This window comes from Cordyceps fumosorosea, assembly GCF_001636725.1.
Source record: "Cordyceps fumosorosea ARSEF 2679 chromosome Unknown scaffold_19, whole genome shotgun sequence".
NCBI lineage: Eukaryota > Fungi > Ascomycota > Sordariomycetes > Hypocreales > Cordycipitaceae > Cordyceps > Cordyceps fumosorosea.
Window position 1 is genome coordinate 483715 of NW_017387319.1, and position 24246 is coordinate 507960.

The following is a 24246-nucleotide window of genomic DNA, read 5'->3' on the forward strand; positions in this document are numbered from 1 at the left end:
TTTGTCGGGAGACATGTCAACTCTGGATCAGTCTATCTATCATTACACTGTCCCAGTCATCAGCGACATTCTTAAATGTATGCTCATGATGGGTGCTGTTGCCTCCAACTCCCCATTTTCATTCTGCTAGCCCTTGCTCTGTTGGTCCTTGGCTGCTTGATTGCGCGGATGCACGAGGGTGTGAGCCTCCTTCTCACAGAGCTCGTGTCCTCCAGCCGGTCTCCTGTCCTTTCAGCGTTCTCTGAGGGGCTGACTGGTTCTATGGTGATTCGTGCGACGTCGTCCACGTCTGCAATTTTCCATGCAAAGATGAACCGCTTGCTCTGTGCATCGTCCCGGGCACAGCATGCTCAGCCAAACGCCAGCCAGTGGCTGAAATTCAGAATGAGCATTTTGGCTACGGTAATCAATGTCTTTGCAGCGTCACTTGTATTGTCGCAGAGTGGCAAAATGTCGGCTGGCTTTGCGGGCTTCTGCTTGTCGCAGGCAACCCAACTTAGCGACAAGGTATTAGCGCTGATCTTCAGTTTTAACAATCTAAGCGTTGTTATGCAAACGGTACGTCTCGAAGAATATGGCGAGTCCTTTACCATCTGCTAATGCTAAGTGACGTGCAGTTCCAGCGCGTTCGAGAGTACGCCCAGCTGGCACCAGAGAAAGACTGCGTTACCAAGAGCAGTGAGAACGTGCCAGCGAGTTGGCCAAAAACTGGCACCGTAGAATTGCGGAATGTCACAGTTCGATACAATCCTAATGGACAAGACATCCTAAAGAACATCTCTTTGAGAATTGAGCCTGGCTCGCGCGTTGCCATTGTTGGCAGAACCGGCAGCGGGAAAAGCACGGTCAGTACTGTTAGCTAGAACAACGTAATTCAAGAAGCTAACTTAACGATAGCTAATTTCATCTCTCCTCGGGTTTACCAAGGTCGTATCTGGCCAAATACTTCACGACGGAGTGGATCTTCAAGCGATTTCATACAAGCGCCTGCGACATTGCATTTCCACGATTCCACAAGAGGCACAACTGTTTCAAGGAACTCTTGCCTCTAACCTCGACCCTTCCGAAACTGTTCCAGAAGTAGAACTTCAGGACGCCTTAGATGTGTGCCAGCGCATTCTTCGATCAGCTGACGAGGAGGGGGCGACAGCAACAGGCCTCGCTGATTCTACGACCAATGATGCGTTTACAGAGAGACTCACACTGTCAACCATGGTGAAGACCAAGGGAGAGAACTTTTCCCACGGCCAGCGGCAGGTACTCTCGCTATGTCGCGTGCTGATCCGCCGCTCCAAGCTTGTTCTTCTAGACGAGGCAACGTCAAGCATGGATGCACGCACCGACGCTGGTGTGCAAGAAGTACTTCGCACCGAGCTCTCTCGTGCAGGCAGTGAAAACAGGGTCCTTATAACTGTGGCTCACCGGCTGCAGACGATCATGGACTATGACAGGGTAGTGGTCATGGGTTCAGGCAGGATTCTGGAGGTCGGCAGTCCGAACGATCTAATGGCCAAGAGGAGTACTTTCTATGACATGGTGATGCATACTGGGGAAAAACAACTGCCGCCGAAGACTGATCAGTTGATTGATGAGAAGGCCGGTTAGGAACTAGATAAAGAAGAAGCTACATCATTGCGGCGGCAAGATAATGGCCATGATTAGGGCATAATGGTTTTCTTCTGCTGTTGTGTTGACATGCTGCTCCTTGTGGTCGGCTAGCGGTATGGCTAGCATCCACCCAACCAAAATTGTTCCTAGGCTGCTGTCACATTGGGCTGAAAAAAAAATTCCGAAAGTCCCATCACACAGCCTAAATTTCAATCACGATCGCCATGATGAATAATAATCTAGTTCATATAAAACTGTCACAATGCATACTGATAGTAGCTGGGGAACTGGGGATGGTTCGATGGGAAAAAAGCGAATAGGCCCCAAGAAGAGCCGTATGGCAAACACCTGTAACTATCGGTGTAACCAACAGCGGCACGATCACAGCCTGAGCGGCACGATCTTAGGGGTTTCCTTAATGTTGAGATCCAGGGCACGCGACCAGCTCGACAGCGGTTCGGACGACTGATGTGATGAAATCGCACACCAGCAAACGGAAAGATGATGGCGGGGAGGGGCAGAGCCTCAAAGCTTAACCGCGCAATCAAACACGCTACACAACCACGCTGGCTAGACATGACGTGCTGGAAGAATGATCTTTTGCAGGGCGGGTACAGGACAGTGTACCTGTTTCAGGTGGCGATCACAATTTTGCTTGTACCATCAAGCCCGTGTTGGGGCTAACCAACTACGAAGAACTGGAGGGACAGCGCCATGGCCGAGCGGACAAAAAGCGAAAGGGGCCAGAACACGCAATCATGCTCACGAAAAAGGTAAAATATCAGCGGCGAGACTGAGACCCGCACCACAGGCCATGGTCGATCAAGGCATTGATTGACGGATTGGCAGAAGGGGAGAGTGACGGTCGGCAGTGGGGAACGGACACGTTTTGACTTGATAAAGCTCGTAGGATTGCCAAGCTGCCAACTGCCAGCTGCTAACTGTCTATTACCATGATGAAGAGAGAAAAGCTCTGCAGAAGAGAGGCGAGCTTTGCAATAAGTCTGTTCGTCAATGATTCAAACCAAGAACAATCAACCCCATTCCATTGTTACACTAGCGCCAGGGGCAATGCTTCAGAAAGGGAAAGGCCAGCGTCACTCGTCTTTCGATGCAAATCTCTAGCCTCTCTGCTAGCACAAGGCACCCGGCCATGGAACTCATTAGCGCTAGGGGACCAGACACAAAAAAAACTCTAGAAACATACCCATCGGGTAATAAAACGGTGCGGATATATTTTGCTGGAGTAATAAATTTCATTTGCAGGCATCTTGTCTCTCCATGTTCGCATGCCTCCCTGGTCTAGCGTTTGGGGATAAAAAGCTTGGCTCCGACCAGTCACAAGCTTGGCTGCCATCGCGTGGGTGACGAGTTTCATTCAACCCATGCCTGTATCAAGTTGGGTGCGGCCCGAGGAAACCGTCGTCGCAGAAATAAATAATGTTAGTCAAACCCATGGTATTTTTTTCGTCCTTTTTTTTTATTTAATGTCGACGCCACCAACAATTTGGTAATATTACGAGGCTCTTCCCTGTGCCAACTCTTGATAACGGCAATGCAATGGGGCAAAAGCTTGCGCAGCATCCGCCGATCTCTGACCTGTCTGCACGCTCTGCGCCGTTTGTTCCTGGTTTGACGGCCCCCTGGATGTGCAACCCATACGGTAACTATTGGCTACCTTAGTACCTAACAGGTACAGATCAGTTATGTGCCCGTAATTCCCGCTTGTCTTCCAGGAAGCCCGCATCACTCTGCATAGCCGCCCACTGTCACTCTATCATGCTGGCGGTTGGATCCTCACTGTGTCCTGATAGTTCCAGGCCTGCGGTCTGTTTCGAATTCGTCTCTTCTTTCCTGCACTCGCCCTTTTCCTTTTCAACGCCACGTTTCGTTTCCTCGCCTTTTTCTTCCTTTCCTCCGCGTTTGCCATTCTTCTCCAAACCTTACCAGTCCGTAGCTTGTCTTGGCGCGACTGCAACACACTTGGCGGCTTTGATAGTTTTCGTCTCGTCATCCCCTCGCGCTTCTTGGTCAAACTCCTTTTTCTGTTTCGCTGTCCTAAGACTTTCGCATTTCCTTCATCTCTTCTCCTCCTCTCCGCCGATTCCCTTGGTGGCGCTGGACAACGAGTAGTCGCTGCCCTCGTGCCTCAAGAAAAACCACCAACAGCCACCTAACATCGACCGCTTCACGACCGCCTCACGACCGTCGCTCCTCGTTTGCCTGGCGTACTAAGGCAGCATTTCAAGTGTTGTTCATAAGGGAACCAACGTGTCCTCCGGCCCCTCTCTTTGTTTCTCGAGCCGAATTGCCTATTGTGTGATGCAGATGGTCTCAGCTCTGCTGCCGACGACCACCTGCTCTTAGTGCCCGCGCTTCCTCGCCGACTGCTGCAGGCTGACGACGCTCATGACGCCTCGCCCGTCACCACCGGCACGACTGTTTCCACAACTACATCTTGACAAATTCAGCTCATCATGATGCCTCGACCGTCGGGAGTTGTCCGCTATCTTGGTATTGCCTTTATCATGGTGTTTGCGCTCTACGCCTTTAACAACAATGCCTACGAAATCTCAGTCGCCAACCTACATGGCCAAGGTGGCTTGTCGACAGGCGGCCGTTCGTACAAAGGGTACCTACCACCATGCCCTTTATCTTGAAAGAAAACAAGAGTTGCAAAGTACTTTTGCCCTGACACATCTTCTATTTAGGAACAGCAAGTCTCACCCTATTGACAGTCTAATATCTGACGCCCAACATAAGTTCACCGAGCTTCTTCGCAAGGAAACGAAAACCGTCGAGGACGCCGCCCAAGCATACCGCCAACGCCGGGGTCGCCACCCGCCACCCGGCTTCCACGAATGGTTCGAGTTTGCACAGTCCAAAAATGCCCTCATCGTCGAGGACTTCTTTGACCAAATTCACCACGACATCGAGCCTTTCTGGGGTGTTGACGCTGCTGCGATGCGCCGAGAGTCACGGGCCTTCGAAATGACCATCAATGTGCGCGATGGCCGTGCCACCGCGGGATCCGACTGGTTCTGGACGCAGATCTGGCTACGCCTGGTTAAGAACATCGAGCACCTGCTGCCCGACATGGACATTCCCCTCAACGCGATGGACGAACCCCGCATCATCACACCGTACGAGGACATTCAACACTGCATGGCCAAGGCAGCTTCAACGACTGGGCTCACGGATCCTGACAGAGTCGTAAGCAAATTCCAATCTCTCTCGACGGGCGAAAACAAGGAAGACGGCGAAGTGCGCGACAAGAAGTGGGAGGGCGAGGAGACCAGTAAGTGACGAAACGCCATTTGCCGATTTCGGCACCGGTGCACTTGTAGAGGATAGGACTGACCAGCGATGTGCGCGACAGACCCTTTTTGGAACCTCGTTCGCCGCGGCTGCCCGCCGCAGAGCCTTGCGCGGACGACGCCTGTACAGACCGACTTCTCCGGTACGCCTGTCTTCAACGCGAGCAACACCAGACCCCACACATACCACGGCTTTGTCGCCAACAGTACGCTCTCGCGTGATGTGTGCCATCAGCCGGACCTGCAGGGACTATCAGGCGCTTTCATCGAACCGCTGTCGACTAGCACGACCAAGGTGCTCTTCCCGCTCTTTGGCGGCTCCAAGCTGGCCGTCAACAACGAGATCCTGATTCCCGCCGCCATGTACTACGAGGGCGACCGGCGCTTCACTGGTGGCGATGACCACGGTGCGGCGTGGCCAGACAAGACGCCCGGCGTCGTCTGGCGTGGCGTCGCGACCGGTGGACGCAACCGGCCCGACACCTGGAAGGGCTTCCAGCGCCACCGCTTCGTCGCGATGAACAATGGCACTACGCTGCGCCGCGCCGAGGCTGGCGGTGAATCTGATCAGCCGGAGAACTTCGCGCTGCCCGACCCCTCAGTGTACCGCGTGCGCGCGCAAGGCGAGGGCCGCCTCGGGGAGTGGATTGGCGGCGTGACCGACGTCGGCCTCACGGACCTCGTCTGCATGCCCGGGCAGGACGACCTCCGCTGCGCGTACACAGACCATGCGTTCGACACCGTGCGTGGCATCGTCCTCGAGGAGCAGTTCCAGCGCACTATCCTGCCCGACATCGACGGCAACTCCTTCTCCGGCCGCTACCTCGGCTTCCTGCGCTCGACCTCGCTGCCCGTTAAGGCCACGCTCTGGCGCGAGTGGCACGACAGCCGCCTCGTCGCCTGGAAGCACTTCGTTCCCATGGACAACCGCTTCACCGACTACTACGGCATCCTCGACTACTTCCTCGGCGGGCCCGGCGGCCGCGGCGCGCACGACGCGGCGGCGGAGCGCATCGCCATGGACGGCAAGGAATGGGCGGAGCGCGTGCTGCGGAAGGAGGACATGGAGGTGTACGTTCTCCGTCTACTGCTCGAGTATGCGCGGCTGCTCGACGATCGCAGGGAGTCGATGGGCTGGGTCCAGGACGTCCTGGCCAAGCCCGCACTGATGCGCAAATGGAGGCAGTGGTAAATTCGGTGTTGGCCCCCCCACCCATCCCGTCTTGACCCCCCCTGTACTGATATGAACCGAAACGTTTTCTTCGAACTTTCCGTCTTTCCTGAAGTAGTACATCAGGGATGGACATTGCATGGCATGGATCTCGAGTATTAATGTTTCAAACCCCCCTTTCCCCGTTCCCGTCTTCCTCCTCCACCACTGACTGCCTCTTATACCGGCGGAGCCGGCGGGCACCGGCTCCCTACCTCTTCTTCGCATTTCCTTGTACGGCGTTTGGCTGGCTTTTCACGGTGCCTGGATTTGTTGTTTTCCCTTGTTCTTCACTTCCTCGTTCTCTAGAACCGGTTAATGTCCCTTTTTGACGGTTGTTATCACCTGTCTCGCACATGGGAGATAAATGCTTGCTGGCTCCTGTTTCCCTACAACATTGCTCTTTGTCAACTTTCCTTATTAGGCTTCTATATCCTAGCCTTGTTCCTAGCAGCGAAGCAGCAAAAAGTCATGCTCGACTGTTTCTAGAGTAGCCACAAAAAAGCTATTCAAATCATTGATCAAAAAAGTCATCGTGAAATATATTTGACACCCTTCTAAGTGAACCAAATAAACGCCTCTATCATGCCGTCTAGAATACAAGTACTATACAAAGCACATTTCGATGCTCTCTTTAGAAACCCAGACCCTGCGCGCCAGACTTGATGTCCTCCTCGTCCGCCGCGCCGCCCTCCTCCGACCACCGGCTCAGGAGCTGCCTGTACGCCGGGCGAAACGGCCAGTCCATCCACGCGCGCATCACCTCGAGCCACTGCTCCTCGTTGACGCACCTTGCCGGCACGCGGCCCGCCCCGGACAGCGGCGAGCCGCCCCTCCACGCGTCGCCGAAGCTCGGGCAGCGCCCGACCTCACTCCCGAAGCCGCCCCAGAGCCGGCCCGGCCCGTCCTCGAGCGGTCCCAGCGTGTTGGCGAACCACAGGTGAAGCAGCACGTCTGACATCTCGCCGGAGCGCGACGTCCGCGGGCCGTACTGCCGCAGGATCAGGTCCGTGGCCTTGGGCTGCATATCGAGGAGCGTTGTCGGCGCGTTGGGGAAGAACTCGGCGGGTCGGGCGACCAGCGGCTCGTACGCGCGCCGGTCCCAGAGCAGCGCCGGCGGCGCTTGCCGGAAGAGGTGGTGGTTGTCGACGAGCCGTTGGTACTCGGCGGCCTTGTTCTTGGGGAGCCGTGCCGCGGCCGCGGCGTAGGCGGCATCGTGCGCGGCAAAGTCTGCGGTGCCGGCGAGGGCGATGGTCGCGATGCGCTGCTGAAGGAGGGCGCCGAACCGACCGGCCAGCTTCTGCTCGTGTCTGTCGCGGTATTCAAGCTGCCGCAAGCGTGGCTGCTCCTCCTCGGGGCTGTCCAGGCCGACCGTGTGCCGTAGGCGGTCGAGTTCCTCGATGTAGGGCCGCGCGAGTTGCGGCGTTTCCGTATCCGCGAGATTCCGGGCCGTCAAGAGCTCTGGACTCTCGCGAATGCGCTTATACGTCTCCGTCTGTCGATGTGCCGGCATCTCGATCCCGAGCGCCTCCATCCTGGCCATGGCGCCCGCGCATGATTCCACATTCAGCCACTCGTCGCGCAGAGCCATGCGGGCGTGGACGTCCACGGCGGCGCCGCAGACCTCGTGGAGCCAGTCACACGAAAGCTCGGCCTCGAAGGCGCTGCGGCGGCGGCGTAGGATGCTGCGTGGCAGGATTCGGTGCTTGTCCTCGTCGTTGGTCCATATCAGAAAGCGTACCAGCCCGTACTGTTGCAGCAGACTACTTTGCCGGATGCTCGACAGGAACTGGTACAGAACCATGGTCCCGACATTATCGAACCCTCGATATGCACGCTTTGGGCACATTGACAGGTTCGCCGTCACGAGCAGAGTGTCGTTGCGTGACGGGGGTGTTTCTGCGTGCGGCGCGACCTTTGTCTGCTCAGTAAAGCGGGACGCCACAACATTTTCGAGATCCTCCCAAATGATACCCGACTTTTTGATCAATTCGACGTTCTTTTTGGACAAGAGGTCGCTCAGGAACGGCCGGTAAAAGTCGGCGTCGAGGTCGAGAAGAACATGCTTGCGCGGCTGCAGGGCTTCATGCAGGGCTTTGCTCCAGAGGCCAGCCCCCGGGTTTAGATCGAGCAGGTCGCATCCGTTATGTCGCTCGAGAGAGTGTCCAATGTACTTTATGATATCGGCTGCGGAAAAGGGATCGTTGTTAGCAGGCAAGTATATGCTGACCGGGCGGCCGCAATACCGCGCAGCGCACCGCGACTGTCGGGACTTACAGCAGAGCTCCTCGCTCACAATGTTGACCCTACGAGTATCCACAGGCGAATTCTTCGAAGCGCGCGATCGCGCGCTTCCCCAGAGACCAGTGCTCAAAAGCTGTTGTGCAAGGTCCGTCTCGGCCGCGAGCCAGTCGACAGGCGGCGAGCGGCCTCTAGCCTTAGAGGCCACGCCTTTGACGGACTGACTATGAGGGCATGTCAAGCTGTCAAGTAGTCGGCGCGCGACAACCCGTTTGTATGGCGAGCAGCCGATCATCAAGCGGTGGAGGAATTTTTTCTCAGAATACCTTGTTGAGATGAAAGGTCGAGCTCTGGACTCTAGACCAGCAGCAGCAAGCTCGCCACGACTTTTTGGTGGAGCCTACCACATTGTCGCAAGAACGGGGCATGTATGTACTTGAGAGATGTTTGACTGGTAGTGTAGTAATGGGTGGAAAGATCAAGCTGATAATTACTTCGAAGTTGAATAATCTATGGCTTCTTGCCATTGTGTATTGCACACTCCGTCTCTCAAAATTTGGCCGCGACTACACTTGTCGCAAGTACCAGCAGTAGCAGCAACCGTGCCGCCAGAAGAAGCACCTCGACCAATACAACATCAGAAAAGAATACTCGCAGAGTCTGACAAGTAGCTTCTCTTTGCTAGTGAAAGAGATGGCCATCTCCTTAATATAAGAACAAATACTCATGCTCGTAATTACCGTGGCGTGCATATCACCAAAGCGCTTCTGCTCGCTGCAGTGCTCGCAGGTACAAACCAAAACGACGGGTCCCGAACTAGATGCAAAATATCTCTGAAAACTCCGAAAGACGCCGCTATGCTGTATACAACCGATTGAAGTAGGCTACGCAACATTCCAGAACACTAGGCACCTTCGCTGCCAAACTCGTTGGTCCAATCGACCTGTTTCTCAATGTCGTCTTTCGACACGGTCGGGTGCGAGTCGTCGAGGGCCACCTCAAAGTCTTGCAAGGCAACGTCAGGGGCGAGAAGCTCGTCGGACTTGACGTCGTCGTAGGTCATTTCAATTTTTTCGGGGTCGCCCGGTGAGCATGGCGTCAGCATGCGGTTGCCGTCCTTTATGACCTGATGACGAACTGGTTAGCACCACTCTCGTTTCCCGTGAACATGGGCCTAGTCTGGCAATGCACGTACTGCTTTGAAGTGTGTTGCCTGCAAGATCTTGCGGACGGGGCGCATCAGCGCGTGCTGGACGACGTTGGAGATATCGCTGCCCGAGAAGCCGTCTGACTTGGCGGCGAGGGTGTTGTAGTCGCTGGCCTGCAGCGCCGTGTCCGTGTCGCCGATGGCGAGCCTGAACATGCGCGCGCGGCCGTTGGTGTCGGGCAGGCCAATGTGCACGCGCCGCTGGAACCGTCGACGGATGGCGGCGTCGAGCTGCCAGGGGATGTTGGTGGCGCCGAGGACTAGGATGCCCTTGCTGTCGTTGCCGACGCCGTCCATCTGCACGAGGATCTCCGTCTTGATACGTCGCGAGGCTTCCGACTCACCTTCGCCGCGCGGTCCACAGAGAGCGTCGATCTCATCGATGAAAATGACGGAGGGCTTGTTCTCTCTCGCCATCGAGAACAGCAGCTTGACGAGTCTGGGAGTGGAATGTTAGCAACTACCCGCGGTACGAATGCCGTGGCCTGGCTCACCTTTCACTTTCACCCATCCACTTGCTGACCAGGTCCGAACTGCTTATACTGAAAAAGGTACTGTTTGCCTCCGTGGCGACAGCCTTGGCGAGATAACTCTTACCAGTACCAGGCGGGCCGTATAACAAAATACCCTTCCACGCTTGTCGCTTGCCCTGGAAGAGACTGGGGAACTTGATCGGAAGCACGACAGCCTCTTTGAGGGTTTCCTTGGCGGCTTCCAGACCAGCAATGTCCTCCCACCGCACATTCGGCCGCTCTTGCAGAATCGCGCCCGACAAGGCGTTTCTTAGCTTCTTGTTGTCATCGTCGTCGGCCGAGCCCTTGCTTTTGCCGCCCGCGCTGGAGCCATTAGCACCCATCAAGCCCTTGCCGCCGTTGGTGTTGTTGTCGGCCTCGGATTGCAAGAACTGCTTGAGTTTCTCGGCGCGGTCGAGGTACGTCGCCATCTTTTCTTGCATAGTAGCCTTGAGCGCCTTGTTCTTCTCCCACTTGAGCGCCTTGACCCACAGCTCCATGGAGGACATGTATAGATCAAAGGCCTTTTGGTACTCCTTGTTGTGGTCGGCCGCGATGGCCTTTTGCACCTCGGCGATGGCGCGGTCTCGGAAGTTCGTCGACATTTTTGTCTGCGCGAGCGGATTGTCACCGCGTGTGTCGAGCAGGGGATGAATTCGGGTTGCGCCACGCAGGAGGGACGGCGAATGGGAACCGGCGCAAGGTCGACTCGCGTCTGCGTGAGTACGAGAGCTCAGTCTTGGTGGTTTTGACTTTGGGCGTCTGCCTGGAGTCCTCGAGTCGTCACTAATCTGTGGCTGCGTCTGTCGACAGCAAGTCAAACATTGGCGGGGTAACTAACATGTACCTATCGGGGCACACCCATAGCGGGGCAGTCCTCGAAGACCGCGAAAGCACCAGAGACTACAGAAACGCGCAATAATTCGACGACCATTTAACTTTCCCAAATGTTCATTTCTCGTGGAAGATAATTCTATCGTCGAGTCAAATCTAACTGCATCAATATTTGCCGTCATGGCTGAGGCACGAGCTCGTCTCCAGGCCCTCTCGGAGGAGTATCAAAAACTTCAGCTGGGTCAGTTCGATATCAACCCAACGGTCACAACTCCTTCTAACAGCAAGTTGTAGACCTTCAATCATCTGTCGAATCAAGACAAAAACTTGACGGACAGCGCCAAGAAAACCTCAGCGTGCAAAAGGTACGACCGTCAGCAGGGATGCGTTCATGTACACCTCAGCTCACACTCTGTAGGAATTTGAGACTTTGGCGGAGGATGAAACCATCTACAAGCTTTCTGGCCCGGTTCTATTAAAACAAGAAAAGTTTGAGGCTGAAAGCACGGTTAAAGGAAGACTGGACTATATCAGCAACGAGATGTAGGTTACCTGGCTTCCATTGGCGACGTTTTCCAGCAGCTGACATGCACAGGTCGCGTCTCGAGACACAAATCAAGGAAACGCAAGGAAAGATTGAAAAGAAGAGAACAGAAATTATCCAGGTCCAAACAGCCGCTCAGCAAGCGGCTGGAAACGCTGGCGGACAGTAGGCAGCCATGTGGTAAGCTTGGCGATGGAGAATATTTTCAATTAGATTTACAAGCCCAGTATTGCGCCAATGCCTGTATTTTCCTGATCCATAATTCTGGATAAGGAATCATTGTGTATTGTATGCCGCCGCTCGAGCACAGGCAAACTAGAGCGTCATCTGGGTAGATTAAGAAGCGCGGTGAACAACTTTGACAGCCCAAACGTATACTCGCCACGGACCATATATTTCGATCCAGTGTCAGAATTAAATTAAGAGTTGCTTTTATTTCTATGCATTTCATGTGCATTTTCTTGGCCGACCGCAGACATCATTGCCGGCCCCGTCAAATGCATACCTTGCATGTGTGGATGGCGCGTCATTCTGAACCACTTCCCAGGCACCAGCTCTTGCAGCTACCCCTCCAACTCCATCATCGGCAAACATTTTGCCCTGCCGTGGCACCACAACTTTTGCCACGGACTGACGACCAAACTGCGATGCTCTCTTCCTCTACTGTCTTCCGATAGGGAGAACTACCGGAGCTCGATTTACCCGCCAGCTCATTCTGAGGATGAATGCCTCTTCCGCAATGCGGCCCGGCAAGCCGCCGAGTGTCCAAGAGCTTGTGGCGCAAGCCGAGAACTTCGCCTTCAACGTCAACATACCGCTCCGACACTGGATACGAACAGCAGAGACGCTATGCCAGGAGGTAGGCTGCCTGATCATGCGACTTTTCTGCCACCAGACTAATATTGACTATCAGGCGGCGTTTGCCATGTCCGACAGCGATTACGGCCGAGCCTACATGATGCTGTACCGACACTCCGTTCTCGTTCTGAATTACTTGTCTACGCATCCAGAGTACAAAGATACCCTCGCGCGTAAATCCGTCAAAGCCCTGCAAGCCCGGATCGGCGATGTCATTCAAGAGTTGGAAATGCTCAAACCGGCGATCGAGGGTAGCCGTCAAGAATGGGAGCGGATGCAGCCAGAGAAGCGACAATATCACATATCAACTGACGGCGCGGCACCCTCGTATGCTGGGTTCGCAGCGCAGGACCCTACTCTTCAACGTCAGACGACTATTCTTGACGCCGCAGAGCACCAGGACTTGGCGGTGGACCTTGCCCAGGAGGAACTCGACCGCCGGACTCGTGTGCGACGCACCAAGCAGGACAGTTACAACGCGAGAACCACTTCGCTTCGACCTTACTTCGATAGTTGGCGGAACAATTATCTTGGCAGCTCGGAGGATGTGGACTTGCAGCAGCAAATGGCCGCGGTTCGCAACAACCTGGATCGCAGTGCGGAGGCAGCGAATGATGTCGATGCGCATGGCCAGGGCCGTTCAGACACAAGACAATACTATTATCCGTCGGTCTCCAAATCGCGCCCGATAGAGGTCCTTCGTGAGCAGCAGCCTGCAGTGCCACCCAAGTTCCCTGCCTTGGTCCCGGAACGGCCACCCAAAGAGTCGCCACAGACGTGGGACGCAGGCGACAAGCCACCAATACCTCCACCGAGCTACAATCAATCATCCAGACCGACCGTGCCTCCAAAGGCACCCCTTTCCGCACCAACGGTGCCCAAGAAGGAGCGACTTACATTTAAGCCCGGCGCTTATCTGGAGAATGGAGATCCTATCCGGTCCATGTTCATACCCAGCAAGCTTCGAAGGACGTTTTTGGAGATTGCAGCAAAGAACACGGCCGCAGGGCTCGAGATGTGCGGAATCCTCTGCGGTAGTCCGGTGAACAATGCGCTGTTTGTACGTTGCCTCATTATACCGGACCAAATATGCACCTCGGACACCGTAGAGACCGTCAACGAGGGTACGCTAGCCGAGTATTGCATGAATGAGGATTTGCTGGTGCTGGGGTGGATTCACACGCACCCGACGCAAACTTGCTTCATGAGCTCGCGGGACTTGCATACGCATGCCGGTTATCAGATTATGATGCCGGAAAGCGTGGCCATTGTGTGCGCGCCAAAGTTCAACCCCTCGTATGTGTACTGCGAAGCCTTTTTTATTTTCTTTTGCTTGGATATTCTTTTACTAACGCGTACCAGATATGGTATTTTCCGATTGACGCACCCGCCTGGGCTGAATCATATTCTCGACTGCAAGCAGACGAGCACATTTCACCCACACTCAGTTGACAACCTGTACTGTGAGACGGAGCATCCGACCGGACACGTTTACGAAAGTGACAAGCTGCCATTTTATGTGCAGGATCTCAGAACGTCGGGAGATAAGCAGAAGTAGATGTCACAATTGCATAGCCTTGTTTGATACCCATCTGGAAATCGGCTGGAGTGAAGTGCGAGGAGCGTCCGAAGCTTTCATGGTTGTCCGACTATGACTTGATGAATGAATCTGCTGGCCGCAGCGTCAGGATTTGCGAATAAATGACTTCGTCAACGACCTAGTTTTTGCTTGACCCTAGCATGAAGAATAATGACAACCGCCAAATGACAGGCGCGGACTAGCGGGGGTATACAGCCCCTTGTATAAATTGCTTCCACCGTCGCTTGCCACGTTACCCCACAGGGTCACGCCTTTCCCCTTTGTCGAAACGTCTCTTTTTTTTTGTCAGGGAGACCGGTGACTTTGGGCACGTGGTGCTGGTGTAAGGCCGCATCTATACGATCTTGGGGGCCCGACCAGCGGCACTTCGTTCAAAAGAAGTAATTTGCCCGCTGTCATCGTGGAGTCTTGAGTCGTGAACAAGCAGGGTGATAGCTTGTTTTTGAAGAGAAAAAAAGTATAATTTAAAGCAACACAAACGAGAATCTTTGAAGGAATGGAGGAAGCAAGTCTCTCCGAGCCTCATCCGTCGTGCAGGCGCACAAATCTTTCGCTCGACATTTCGTGACGACTGGCGTCTTACATACAAGGATGTACTTGAATTTTCTTGCCAGTGTACGCTTGAGCTTCTTCTCCTTTTATTATTTCGTACAGCAACTCGCCCCGTGCCTAGTTTTTCGTTCGAGTGTTCCCGCTCGCTTGCCTCAAAGATATTATGCCCAGGGGCGGTGAAGGACAGGGCGGGAGTAAGGGGGCTCTTGTGCCTGGCTGCTCCTGTGAATCGCGCGACACCTCGCCCTTGATAGCATCAGGTTTCTTGCTCCCAGTCGTCTTTGTATCTCCAGAAATTATCAGGGCAACAGGTGGCATAGTGACACAGCTAGCACAGCTCAAAAGGGATTAAGCGGATAAGAGGAAAATGTATAAAATAGCCTTGCTCTCACCAAGGGGAAGAGGGCTTTGATTAGCGTTTAAATTATCTTAGAAAGCGATTCTATATCCCAATTTCCTGCAAGTGAGAAGGCACTGTCAGAGGCTCCGTAGATACATCACGTTGAGCCACTGAGAGGCTTTGCAGAGATCGGTAGTTTTTGCACGCAAAGCCTGTTCTACCACGATTCCTGGGTCATTTTATCGTGTTTGTCAAATCCAACACTGACTCGCGGCAGCAATGTTCTTCGTGTACCTCTTCATCGTCACGCGCCCCGGTCTCTTCACTGTGTAGCTGAAGCTGGGAATAATAAACCCGGGTGATCAACCCATGTACACCCATCGCCATGGGGGAGAGATGAAGAAAACAAACAGCTGGCATTCGCCGAGTACTGGAATGAACCGCGTTTATGACACTCGGCAGCGAGGAAGTCTGCAGCCCGGGGACAAAAACATGGAAGGTAGGGTTGCCATGGGAGGTGCGAGCTGAAATAAGCACTCTCCAACAAAACTCGCGGATAGGGTAGGAAAGAGTTGTGCCTAACAAGGGGGAATGGGAAGTTTATTACCTAGTTTAACTCAAGCATAATTAATTGTACTAGGCGATGATTTTTTCTGTATTATAGCATTAGTTGTATGTATTTACATGTGTGGAGGAGTGGAGAGTTGGTTTATTAGCGCTGTAATCTGGAAAGTGATTGATTAAATTGCGTTGTGCATTTATTGACTAGTTAAGTTAGAGGGACTCATACGGACACCAGAACCATCACGAAACCTACCAGCATTACTCCGTACATACGTTACCTCGACGCTATTACTTGATTCAAGCCATCTGGATGCCCCTTGTGCATCCCCGGTGCCCGTGTAGTGGCACCTGCAGAGGCGCTGCGTTTCGAGACTCAATTGGACAAGGCCTGGTGATTCGCTCACAGGCGCTCGCCTGAAACCATGGACAAAGCCAGCGGTTAGCTATAATACTTGTGAAGGTATTTCGTTTGCGCGAGGTAGATCAGCTGCAAAGTGGTATTTAAACTGCAGGAAATATCCTCAGTTATTTTCCGTCTTTTCCCCGTAGGCTCAACTTCTTTTTCGCTCATTTTTCCGGTACTACATTGCCGGTGCTATGTTGTAGCTACTTACATACATACAGTAGCTGGGTAAGGGCTCACTTTTAGCGCACGACTTACACATATTGCCTCTACTGACAATTCATTTGCCACGAGCCGTCAGACACACCAACCTCTTGCTACAAAGACCCGGGCTTTATTCCTTACTGCTCTACACCTCTAAAGCATCTAAAATCATGAAGCTCACCACTCTTCTGCCCGCCGTCGTGCTGCCGGCCGCCGCCCTGGCCGCGCCCGCCAGCTCCGCCACGCCGATGCCCGGGCTCAAGCTCTCCGCCGTGGACATCATCAAGACCATCGCGCCCAAGTCGGCCACCTGCGCCGCCGGCGACTCCGAGTGCCGCACCGCCGAGCAGGCCGCGCCGCACCTCTTCGACGCCATGAACGCGTACGGCCTGTGCGACTACAAGCAGATGGCCGCAGTGCTCGCCCTGGTCGCGTTCGAGTCGGTCCAGTTCCGCTACAAGCACAACGTCTACCCCGGCCGCGCCGGCCAGGGCACCGTCAACATGCAGATGCCCAACTACAACCTCCTGTACGCGCAGTCGCTGCCGGGCGTCCGCGACAAGGTGGCGGGCATCAAGTCGGTGGACGGCGCGAGCAAGGACACGCTGAACGAGATGCTGGCGCTGCTGACGGTGGACGGGCACAACTTTGCGAGCGGCGCGTGGTTCTTGGCGACGCAGTGCCCGCAGTCGGTGCGCGACGCGCTCGCGGTCAACATCGACACGGGCTTCACGGCGTACATGGGCTGCGTCGGCGTGACTATCGACGAGGACAGGACCAAGTACCTGACGCGTGCTAAGCAGGCGTTTGAATTGAAGTAGGATGGAAGCAACTAAGCTGTTATTGTGGTTATTGTGGCTGCTAGACAGTCGGTGTACTTAAGCTCTGAAGTTTGTCCATAGCGTTGGTTATGTATAGTTTTGTGAATAAATCCTAGCTACAAGGTTACCGTCCAGCATAACATGTCACAGTAGTCACGACATTTGTAGAGGCCAAAGTCAAAAGCAACCGAGTTCGAGAGTCTATATTCTTTCAAGAATCTCTCGGAATTGGTTTTGGGAATTAAAATAAAATCTTACGCTCTCTTGGCTTGGAGACTGGACTGATCATCCCATGTAGCGTTTCAATGTCAACCTCCTCCATCAGCACACACTTTTCAACTCACTGATAGATACACTTTGACAGATATCTTTGACTTTGGCATTCTTTTTATCAAACTGCTCGAATAAGTTTATCGTCATACTTGAATTCTTGTAACTATCACTAGCCGCCAAGCGATGATAGCCAAGCGAGGCGCCATCGAGAACATGCCACCAAAATAACTTCCGCCGCGGGGAAAAGTCCAAAGTTAATGTTTTCAAATCTTAATGAAAATAAAGACACCATACTCCCTGCAGCCATTGCCTTTTTCTCCTCCTCTGCCTCTCACCCACTCTTTCAAACCCATCCATCCCTCCTTCCAACGTGTCTGTCACCAACATGCAGTTCCGTCCCGCCTGCCTCGTCGCCGCCACGGCGCTCCTCTTCTCGCCGTCTGTCGTGGCCGTCCCCGAGCTAGTGAAACTCCCCTACGCACAATATCAAGGCGTCGCGCTCGAGAACGGCGTCACGCAGTGGCTGGGCATGCGGTACGCCGCGCCGCCCACCGGTGACCGCCGCTTCCGCCCTCCCGAGGAGCCCTTTCCCAAGCACGACGTCCAGTCCGCCGCCTCCCACGGCACCCGATGCCTCGTCACCGGCCAGCCGCCCAACGCGACCGGCTTCGGCGAGGACTGCCTGTTCGTGAACGTGCAGGCGCCGACCCGCGCCACGCCCAAGTCCCGTCTCCCCGTGCTCATGTGGCTGCGCGGCGACGGCTTCGGCGACCCGCAATCGTACGCCGAGGTCAACGCCACGGACTTCATCGCGCGCAACGGCCACGACATGGTGGTGGTCACGTTCAACAGCCGACTCGGGCCGTACGGCTTCCTCTCGCGCGTGGACGGCATGACGACCAACAACGGCATCCGCGACCAGACGAAGGCCGTGGAGTGGGTGTCGCGCTTCATCCGCAACTTTGGCGGCGACCCGGAGCAGATGGTGCTCGGCGGGTCGGGCATCGGCGCGCAGAACGTCCTGGTCCACATCACCATGTACACGGGCTTCCGCGCGAGCTTCAGGGGCGTCATCGCCGAGTCGCCCTCGTTCGCGCCAATGCTGACCCTGGACGAGGCGGAGGCGCAGTACCACCGGTTCGCGGAGCAGATGGGGTGCAGCTCGCGCGGGAACTCGACTCGGGCTCGTCGGTCCACGGACGAGCCGACGAATGACAACAGCGGCTCCTCTAGGAGCTCAAAGTATGCCCCCGGAGGCAAAGACGACTGCGAAAAGAATTCACCAGAACAGAATTCCTTTGGGAAGAACCCGTCTGGTGAAAATCCGTCTGGTGAAAATCCGTCTGGCCAGAACTCCTTCGGCGAGAGTCCCTTCGGCGAAAATCCCTTCGGTGAAAATCCCTCCGGTGAAAATTCTTCGACCCAGAATGCCTCGGAACAGAACCCTCCTCAACAGAGCCCCGAACAGAGCCCCGAACAGAACCCGGAACAGAACTCGGAGCAAAACCCGGAGCAAAACCCGGGGCAGACCCCCGAACTGGACCCCGAAAATATCCCCGAGCAGGAGACTGGCGAGGAAACTACCGCCGGGAAGAACACGCCCGAGTGTCTACTTGCTCTCTCCGCAGACGACATCCAGAAGGCCAACTACAAGGCCGTCATGTCCAACCCCAACACGCCGCCGTGGGACCAGTGGCTGCCCGTTATCGACTTTGAGCTGATCATGAACAGCACCTCGGAAAGCTTCAAATCTGGGCACATCGCACAGGTCCCGTTCCTCATGGGCAACCTCGCCGCCAACGCCGGCACCGCCTTCCTCCACCGCAACGCCTCCAGCACCGAGACCGTCGCCGACTACATCCGGGATCTGTACCCGCACCTCACCGCCGCCGACGTCGAGGAAATCACCACCGCGTACCCCCACGTCAACGGCACCTGCGTCGACCCCAGGGGCTGCGCGCAGCGCGTCATCCACCAGCTGCACCAGGAGTCGCGCTACACGTGCCCGTTGCTCGCCGCCGCCGAGGGCTTCAAGAAGGCCGGCGTCGAACACACCTACATGTACCTGTGGGACGCCGGTGACGGCCTTGACGACTACTCGCACCTCGGCGCCCGGCAAAACGTCGAGACCGCGCTGCTCTGGGGGCCCGAGCACGGCCACCTGCCGGCCAGCTTCCGGCCGGGCGGCGAGAACCACCCGTCCGTGATGGTCAAGCAGCGGTACTGGGCCAACTTTGTGCGCTCCCGCAACCCGAACCGCCGCCAGCGGTTCCGCGACTTCGAGGCGGAGATGGACGCGGGAGGCAAGAAGGTGCGGCTGCGCGTCTGGCGCGTCTGGTTCGTGCGGCAGCGCAGGCGTCTGGTCTTGCGCAACGGCGGCGAGACGGAGGAGAAGACGACAAAGTCCCTCCGCTGGGGCTGCACGTTTTGGAACCGCATGGCGGACAGGATGCGCATCTGAGCTTTGTGTCGTGGGGAGGGCGTGGGAGTTGTCGGTTGGTTTTATGAAGAAGGAGTTTTGGTTGGGATAGTTCGCATGGGTCGCGTCAGGTCGGAGTATTGGCGTACACTCTTTTTATGATTTAATTTCCTTTGTCAGCTAGAATTCGTATGATTGGACTTTGCATTTTTAGAAAACAAATAGATGCTTAGCACACCATATGCTGATCAGATGCTCCGGTGAATGCACCCCCGTCACTATATATCAGTCGTTTCTCGATGAGAGTCGGCTCTGATGCAATTTGTCAATTTTACATAATTACGCTCTCGTAACTCTTAAATACAATATGCTCATTCCCAAAGACGCACAATATGGGCTCTCGTAGAACTTCACCCTTAGTATAACCAACACACGCCAGCACACCATCACTCTCAGGTATTATATGTACCCGGAGCAGGACCAAAGAATTCACCTTTGGCAAGCTGTTTCAGGCGACAAGCAACGTTGGTGGGATCCTCGCAGTGACTCTGAACAACATTGTTCCCCCACCAGGAAACCTCGTAGCCGCTGTATGCGACTGCAAAGAATTGGATGATGCCCGAAATAGCGATACCGCAGGAAAGAGCGGCCGACAAAACAAAGTTGTACTTGGACCACCATCCCAAGAATCGCTTGCGCATGTACAGCCACGACAGAGCCGCAGGCGGAATTTCCGCCCACATGTAGCTAATGTTGTAGGGAGCCCATTGAATGCCACCAAAAAGCAAGATCACAGGATGCGTCTTACGCAGAACTGCGTTGTTGGGAAATCTCTTGCCCAAGGCCCAGAAAACCAAAACGACGATAACACCGAGGGGGAAGCCGAGCAGCGTTGCCGCATACTGACCGCCGACACCCCAGAGTCTCTTCGGACCAACAGTGCCCCAAAGAACGGCAGCTGTGAAGAATGTCGTCTCGTTGGGGCAGTAGAAACGGAAGGGGGCATCTTCCGTGCAAACGTCCTTGAGCGTGATTTGATAGGTCAGCACGCCGACGGCCACAAAGGTAGTCGCGAGTGTTGGCACCATCTGGGCAAAGAAGGTAATACGAGGAGGGATTTTCAGGTAATGTGCAAGCTTGAGGTCCCTGGAAAAGGCTTGCGCTTGCAGACACGTAATTACGCCATAGGTTTTGAAGAAGCACATAGCCAAGGCATTGCCTTCCACCCAAGAACCACCAATAAACTCTGCCAGAACGTTCAAGCTGACCTGTACACCAGTCATGGCGTAAATGATACCCGTGGGTACGATGAAGATGAGAGTCAGAGCAATCCCGAAGAAGATGGTTCCGGGGCTGGTATTGGTAGGGTAGTGAACGATGCCGGCAACTCCGACGGCGACAGCAAAGACGAGGCAAATCGCGTACCACCACTCGGGGACTTCCTTGTACGACTTCATGAGACGATTATGCACATCCAAGACACGGTCTTCTTCGGTGTTCTTTCTCTGGCGTATTGTGTTCCACAGCTCCTTCAGGCCCATCGAAATTTCTAGGCGGTGGTATAGAATGGCATGGGTAATGGACGCAGTGTACACGCTGAAGAAGAACATGTATACCACAATGTTCCCTGATGACAGGTAAGGAGGCGAATAGTCTTGGTATTTCTCAATGTCCATGATTCCTCTGTGATCAAGAACGCGCGTCACATTGTATCGCTTTGCGAAATGGTCCCAGGGAGAGTTCGAGATGATGGGGAGGTATCCGGTATTCCATGCGTTGCTGAAATAGATTCCAATGACAATGAACATGCTGAAGAACATGCCGACGAAGAGATTGAATGTACTGAAGAAGGGGATGACCAGGGGGTCATTGAAGAAGGTTGCAATATTCCAGTCGAACGTCGGAATAGGGTTGAGACCAAGGCCGTTTCGGGAGCCAGTAATAGTCGTCAGCAAATGGTTGTCGGGGGCAATCCAAGTCATCCACGAAAAAAAGGACAAAGCAGCGAAAAGAGTATTAGGGACCCAGAAGTAAACGAACATGAGGCTGCAGGCGATGAGGAAGAACTTGAGACGACTGATCTTCCACAAGGTTTTGAAGGGACCTGCAACAGCAGGGTTCATATCGTTATGGAACGAAGCATTGAGAGCAATAGTGACGAGCGCTTCCGGCCACACGCAGAAAGCCGGGTAGACGAGGAAGCGGCGAGTAATACCTGCCAGGCTGTAGCCGATAAAGTTGGTGGACAGAGCAATGAGCGTCTGGTAGCCAAAGTTGATGGCCCAGGGCTGGTTGAAGAACTTTGGCAGTGCCTGGATCCAGATGATGCTGCTAGTGTAAGTACCACCGATTGAGATGCTGGCCATGATGGTAATGAGCATGTGTTCCTTTTTATTGAAGGGGCCAGGATTGAGGCTATGTCGGACCCCGAAGAGGGTGAACCCGGCGTCGGGCAGAACCGTCTCGCAGAACTTGCCCAGCGGGTAGGCCAGAAGCTGGGGAACGTTTGAAGTGACGGAAATAGCAGGCATGCGAATGCCGAAGAAGATGTTGACAAAGGCGCAGGCGACCGACAGAAGGATGCCAATTACCCAGGCTCGGATGGTGGAGACGGGAGTCGTCGGATCATCCTGGTTGTCGACAACGGCCCGAACTTCGGCGTAGGGCGAGTTGTTGGTGATGAGAGCAGCTTCGATCTTCATCTCGTTGATGAGCTCTTCGTGTTTGTGCGGGTTGGCGAAGACGTCTTCATTGTCTGTGGAGGGGTGGTGGTGGTTAGTTGTGTCACAGTTGTCGGTCTCAAGATGGTTTACAGATATGTATGTGTGCAGGCGGGGAAGGTAGATAGGTGCTTACTGAGAAACTCCTCAATCTCGCGGATAATGTTGAGGGGGAAGTTGGGGTCACGGCCATGGAGCTTGAGTACCCGTTGCATCATCTACAAGCAGGGTACGTTAGATGGCATACTTTTGTCTTTGACTCGGTCGCAATACTAACGTTTCGCAAGTCGTCGAGCGAATATGTCGCTGCGAGCTCCTTGGCCTCGAGGAGATCGTCCTCGGTGACGTCGAGATGGCGTTCCGTCTTTTCAATGCCATCTTCGCTGAGCTCGACGCCATGATCGCTGTGCCGGTCTTGATGCTGTAGCGCAAGGGACAGCTTTAGTTAGCGATCAAGCGAGGCCATGCGGCGCTCCTAGACGAGCGACCCAAGAGCGATGACATACATCTTTCTCTGTGACCACTTCCGGGTACACGGTGGTGTTGCTGTGGTCTATCTTTTCGGCCATTGAAGGTGATTTCGTCGGCGCCCCAGTATACAGAACTGGTATTCGCGAGAACTTGGAGACGATTCTGGAGCAAGGAGCACCCCTGGGGAGAGAGGGTGGAGGGATAGACGGCTCTTTAATGGAAGTTGATTGTTAGGAAGGTAGAGATGGGACGTGGGACTTTGTTGATAAGGCTGTCAAGATGGGGAATATTAGGTAGCAGGTAGGTAGGTGAGTATGGGGGAAGTATGGATATGGAGATGTAGAATGCACAGGAAGATGCAACATCAAGACAAGGTCGCTAAAAGGCCCTGGCATGCATATGCATTGGCGAGATGGTCTCAGTCGCGGTACCTTGCCCACATGATGATGCATGCTGCAAGGCAAGACAGACCCATGGCAGCGCAGTTGTGGAAAGTACTGTACTCCGTACCATAAGTAGCTACCAGGGTTGACTTATCATACTGGCACGGATATACGTACAGTGAGTGACATAACAAACTCAATATTGGCCATGCAGATATCCGGGGGGGGGGACACAGGAGCCCACCGATTTCGCCTTGGACCGCCTGGCTTGACCCAAATGGAGATGAATAAGTCGCTCAGCTGAGTCGCTGATCCATTGCATCTTGACGAATCATGCTAGTTTGGACAGGGTGGTGGACCAAGGTGGTATCAATTATAAGAACCCTAATTATAAGAGTTGAGTCGCTTTGCGTTGCCTACTGGTACTTACGGGACCCCCTCTTGCTCTATCCGGGGGCCAGAGCAACCAACCAACCAACCACCACCTTTTTTTTACTGGTTGCAGGGACTTTTGCCCATTGATGCTTAAAATTGGACCACCAATTGATTCCGCCACCCAACGTCTGCAATATGGCTCCCTTCAATTCATCAAGAGCAAGTCCGGCAGGAGCTGTGTGTAAGCATCGTCGGTCGTCCAGCTGCATGTCTCTTCCCTGTGGATGAGAAATGAGACCAGCTGCGAACTCTCTGCAATGCCATGCACACACAGGATTTTTCCAGTCATTCATCCATCCATCCACCCATGTATTCAGTCTCCAGAGTTGCACAAGCTGCCCGTCCCTCCCCACGGAATCAACTGGCCGATGTTGTCGTAACAAAAATTCCAAGACTATTTTCTAAAGTGGTTAGATATTGCCTGCGACTGCCGACACTTTCGATGCTTGTTGTTTCCACTCTGGCCTCGGCGCCAGCCACAGGTCTCCTTCCGGGCAAGACCGAGGAGTCGGCCAGCAGCCATATTACTGGCAATTGACCGGCTGCGCTGCCGTCGGAGCTCGCCACACCCCCATGTTTAGGCCAAGGCTCGGGGACAGCAAAAAGTCCTCGGAAGAACGCCACACGATGATGACAGCTGGGTGGGGGGTGGGACTCTCCCTCCTTGGCTCCCGTGGTGCCGGGCTGGCGCCGTTCTCAGGATCTCGGGGTCAGCAGGCTCTTCACCAAT

The 24246-nt window shown here is 54.5% G+C and overlaps 9 protein-coding genes across 9 annotated transcripts; 6 read left to right on the forward strand and 3 right to left on the reverse strand.

The window, feature by feature from the left end:
- Positions 1–450: 450 nt before the first annotated feature.
- On the forward strand, positions 451–1605 carry ISF_07033 (abc transporter; the record flags this gene model as incomplete). Its single annotated transcript, XM_018850637.1, has 3 exons — positions 451–558; positions 618–845; positions 898–1605. The coding sequence occupies 3 exons, from the start codon at positions 451–453 to the stop codon at positions 1603–1605; spliced, it is 1044 nt and encodes a 347-aa protein (XP_018702282.1).
- Positions 1606–4085: 2480 nt separating this feature from the next.
- ISF_07034 (Lipopolysaccharide-modifying protein) lies at positions 4086–6117 on the forward strand (the record flags this gene model as incomplete). Its single annotated transcript, XM_018850638.1, has 3 exons — positions 4086–4240; positions 4320–4906; positions 4988–6117. The coding sequence occupies 3 exons, from the start codon at positions 4086–4088 to the stop codon at positions 6115–6117; spliced, it is 1872 nt and encodes a 623-aa protein (XP_018702283.1).
- A 652-nt stretch (positions 6118–6769) lies between these two features.
- ISF_07035 (Ribosomal RNA adenine methylase transferase) lies at positions 6770–8903 on the reverse strand (the record flags this gene model as incomplete). Its single annotated transcript, XM_018850639.1, has 4 exons — positions 6770–8322; positions 8413–8600; positions 8703–8776; positions 8871–8903. The coding sequence occupies 4 exons, from the start codon at positions 8901–8903 to the stop codon at positions 6770–6772; spliced, it is 1848 nt and encodes a 615-aa protein (XP_018702284.1).
- A 377-nt stretch (positions 8904–9280) lies between these two features.
- On the reverse strand, positions 9281–10700 carry ISF_07036 (vacuolar protein sorting-associated protein VPS4; the record flags this gene model as incomplete). The annotated part of the gene is made up of 3 exons (XM_018850640.1): positions 9281–9502; positions 9572–10022; positions 10078–10700. The coding sequence occupies 3 exons, from the start codon at positions 10698–10700 to the stop codon at positions 9281–9283; spliced, it is 1296 nt and encodes a 431-aa protein (XP_018702285.1).
- Positions 10701–11109: 409 nt separating this feature from the next.
- On the forward strand, positions 11110–11642 carry ISF_07037 (Prefoldin; the record flags this gene model as incomplete). The annotated part of the gene is made up of 4 exons (XM_018850641.1): positions 11110–11170; positions 11224–11294; positions 11348–11472; positions 11525–11642. The coding sequence occupies 4 exons, from the start codon at positions 11110–11112 to the stop codon at positions 11640–11642; spliced, it is 375 nt and encodes a 124-aa protein (XP_018702286.1).
- Positions 11643–12212: 570 nt separating this feature from the next.
- Positions 12213–13889, forward strand: ISF_07038 (Mov34/MPN/PAD-1; the record flags this gene model as incomplete). The annotated part of the gene is made up of 3 exons (XM_018850642.1): positions 12213–12332; positions 12387–13627; positions 13694–13889. 3 exons carry the CDS (start codon positions 12213–12215, stop codon positions 13887–13889), a joined length of 1557 nt encoding a protein of 518 aa, XP_018702287.1.
- A 2275-nt stretch (positions 13890–16164) lies between these two features.
- On the forward strand, positions 16165–16815 carry ISF_07039 (hypothetical protein; the record flags this gene model as incomplete). Its single annotated transcript, XM_018850643.1, has 1 exon — positions 16165–16815. One exon carries the CDS (start codon positions 16165–16167, stop codon positions 16813–16815), a length of 651 nt encoding a protein of 216 aa, XP_018702288.1.
- A 658-nt stretch (positions 16816–17473) lies between these two features.
- ISF_07040 (Carboxylesterase, type B) lies at positions 17474–19549 on the forward strand (the record flags this gene model as incomplete). Its single annotated transcript, XM_018850644.1, has 1 exon — positions 17474–19549. The coding sequence occupies one exon, from the start codon at positions 17474–17476 to the stop codon at positions 19547–19549; it is 2076 nt and encodes a 691-aa protein (XP_018702289.1).
- A 410-nt stretch (positions 19550–19959) lies between these two features.
- On the reverse strand, positions 19960–22796 carry ISF_07041 (Tetrapeptide transporter, OPT1/isp4; the record flags this gene model as incomplete). Its single annotated transcript, XM_018850645.1, has 4 exons — positions 19960–22262; positions 22364–22445; positions 22505–22648; positions 22734–22796. The coding sequence occupies 4 exons, from the start codon at positions 22794–22796 to the stop codon at positions 19960–19962; spliced, it is 2592 nt and encodes an 863-aa protein (XP_018702290.1).
- Between the last annotated feature and the right edge of the window lie 1450 nt (positions 22797–24246).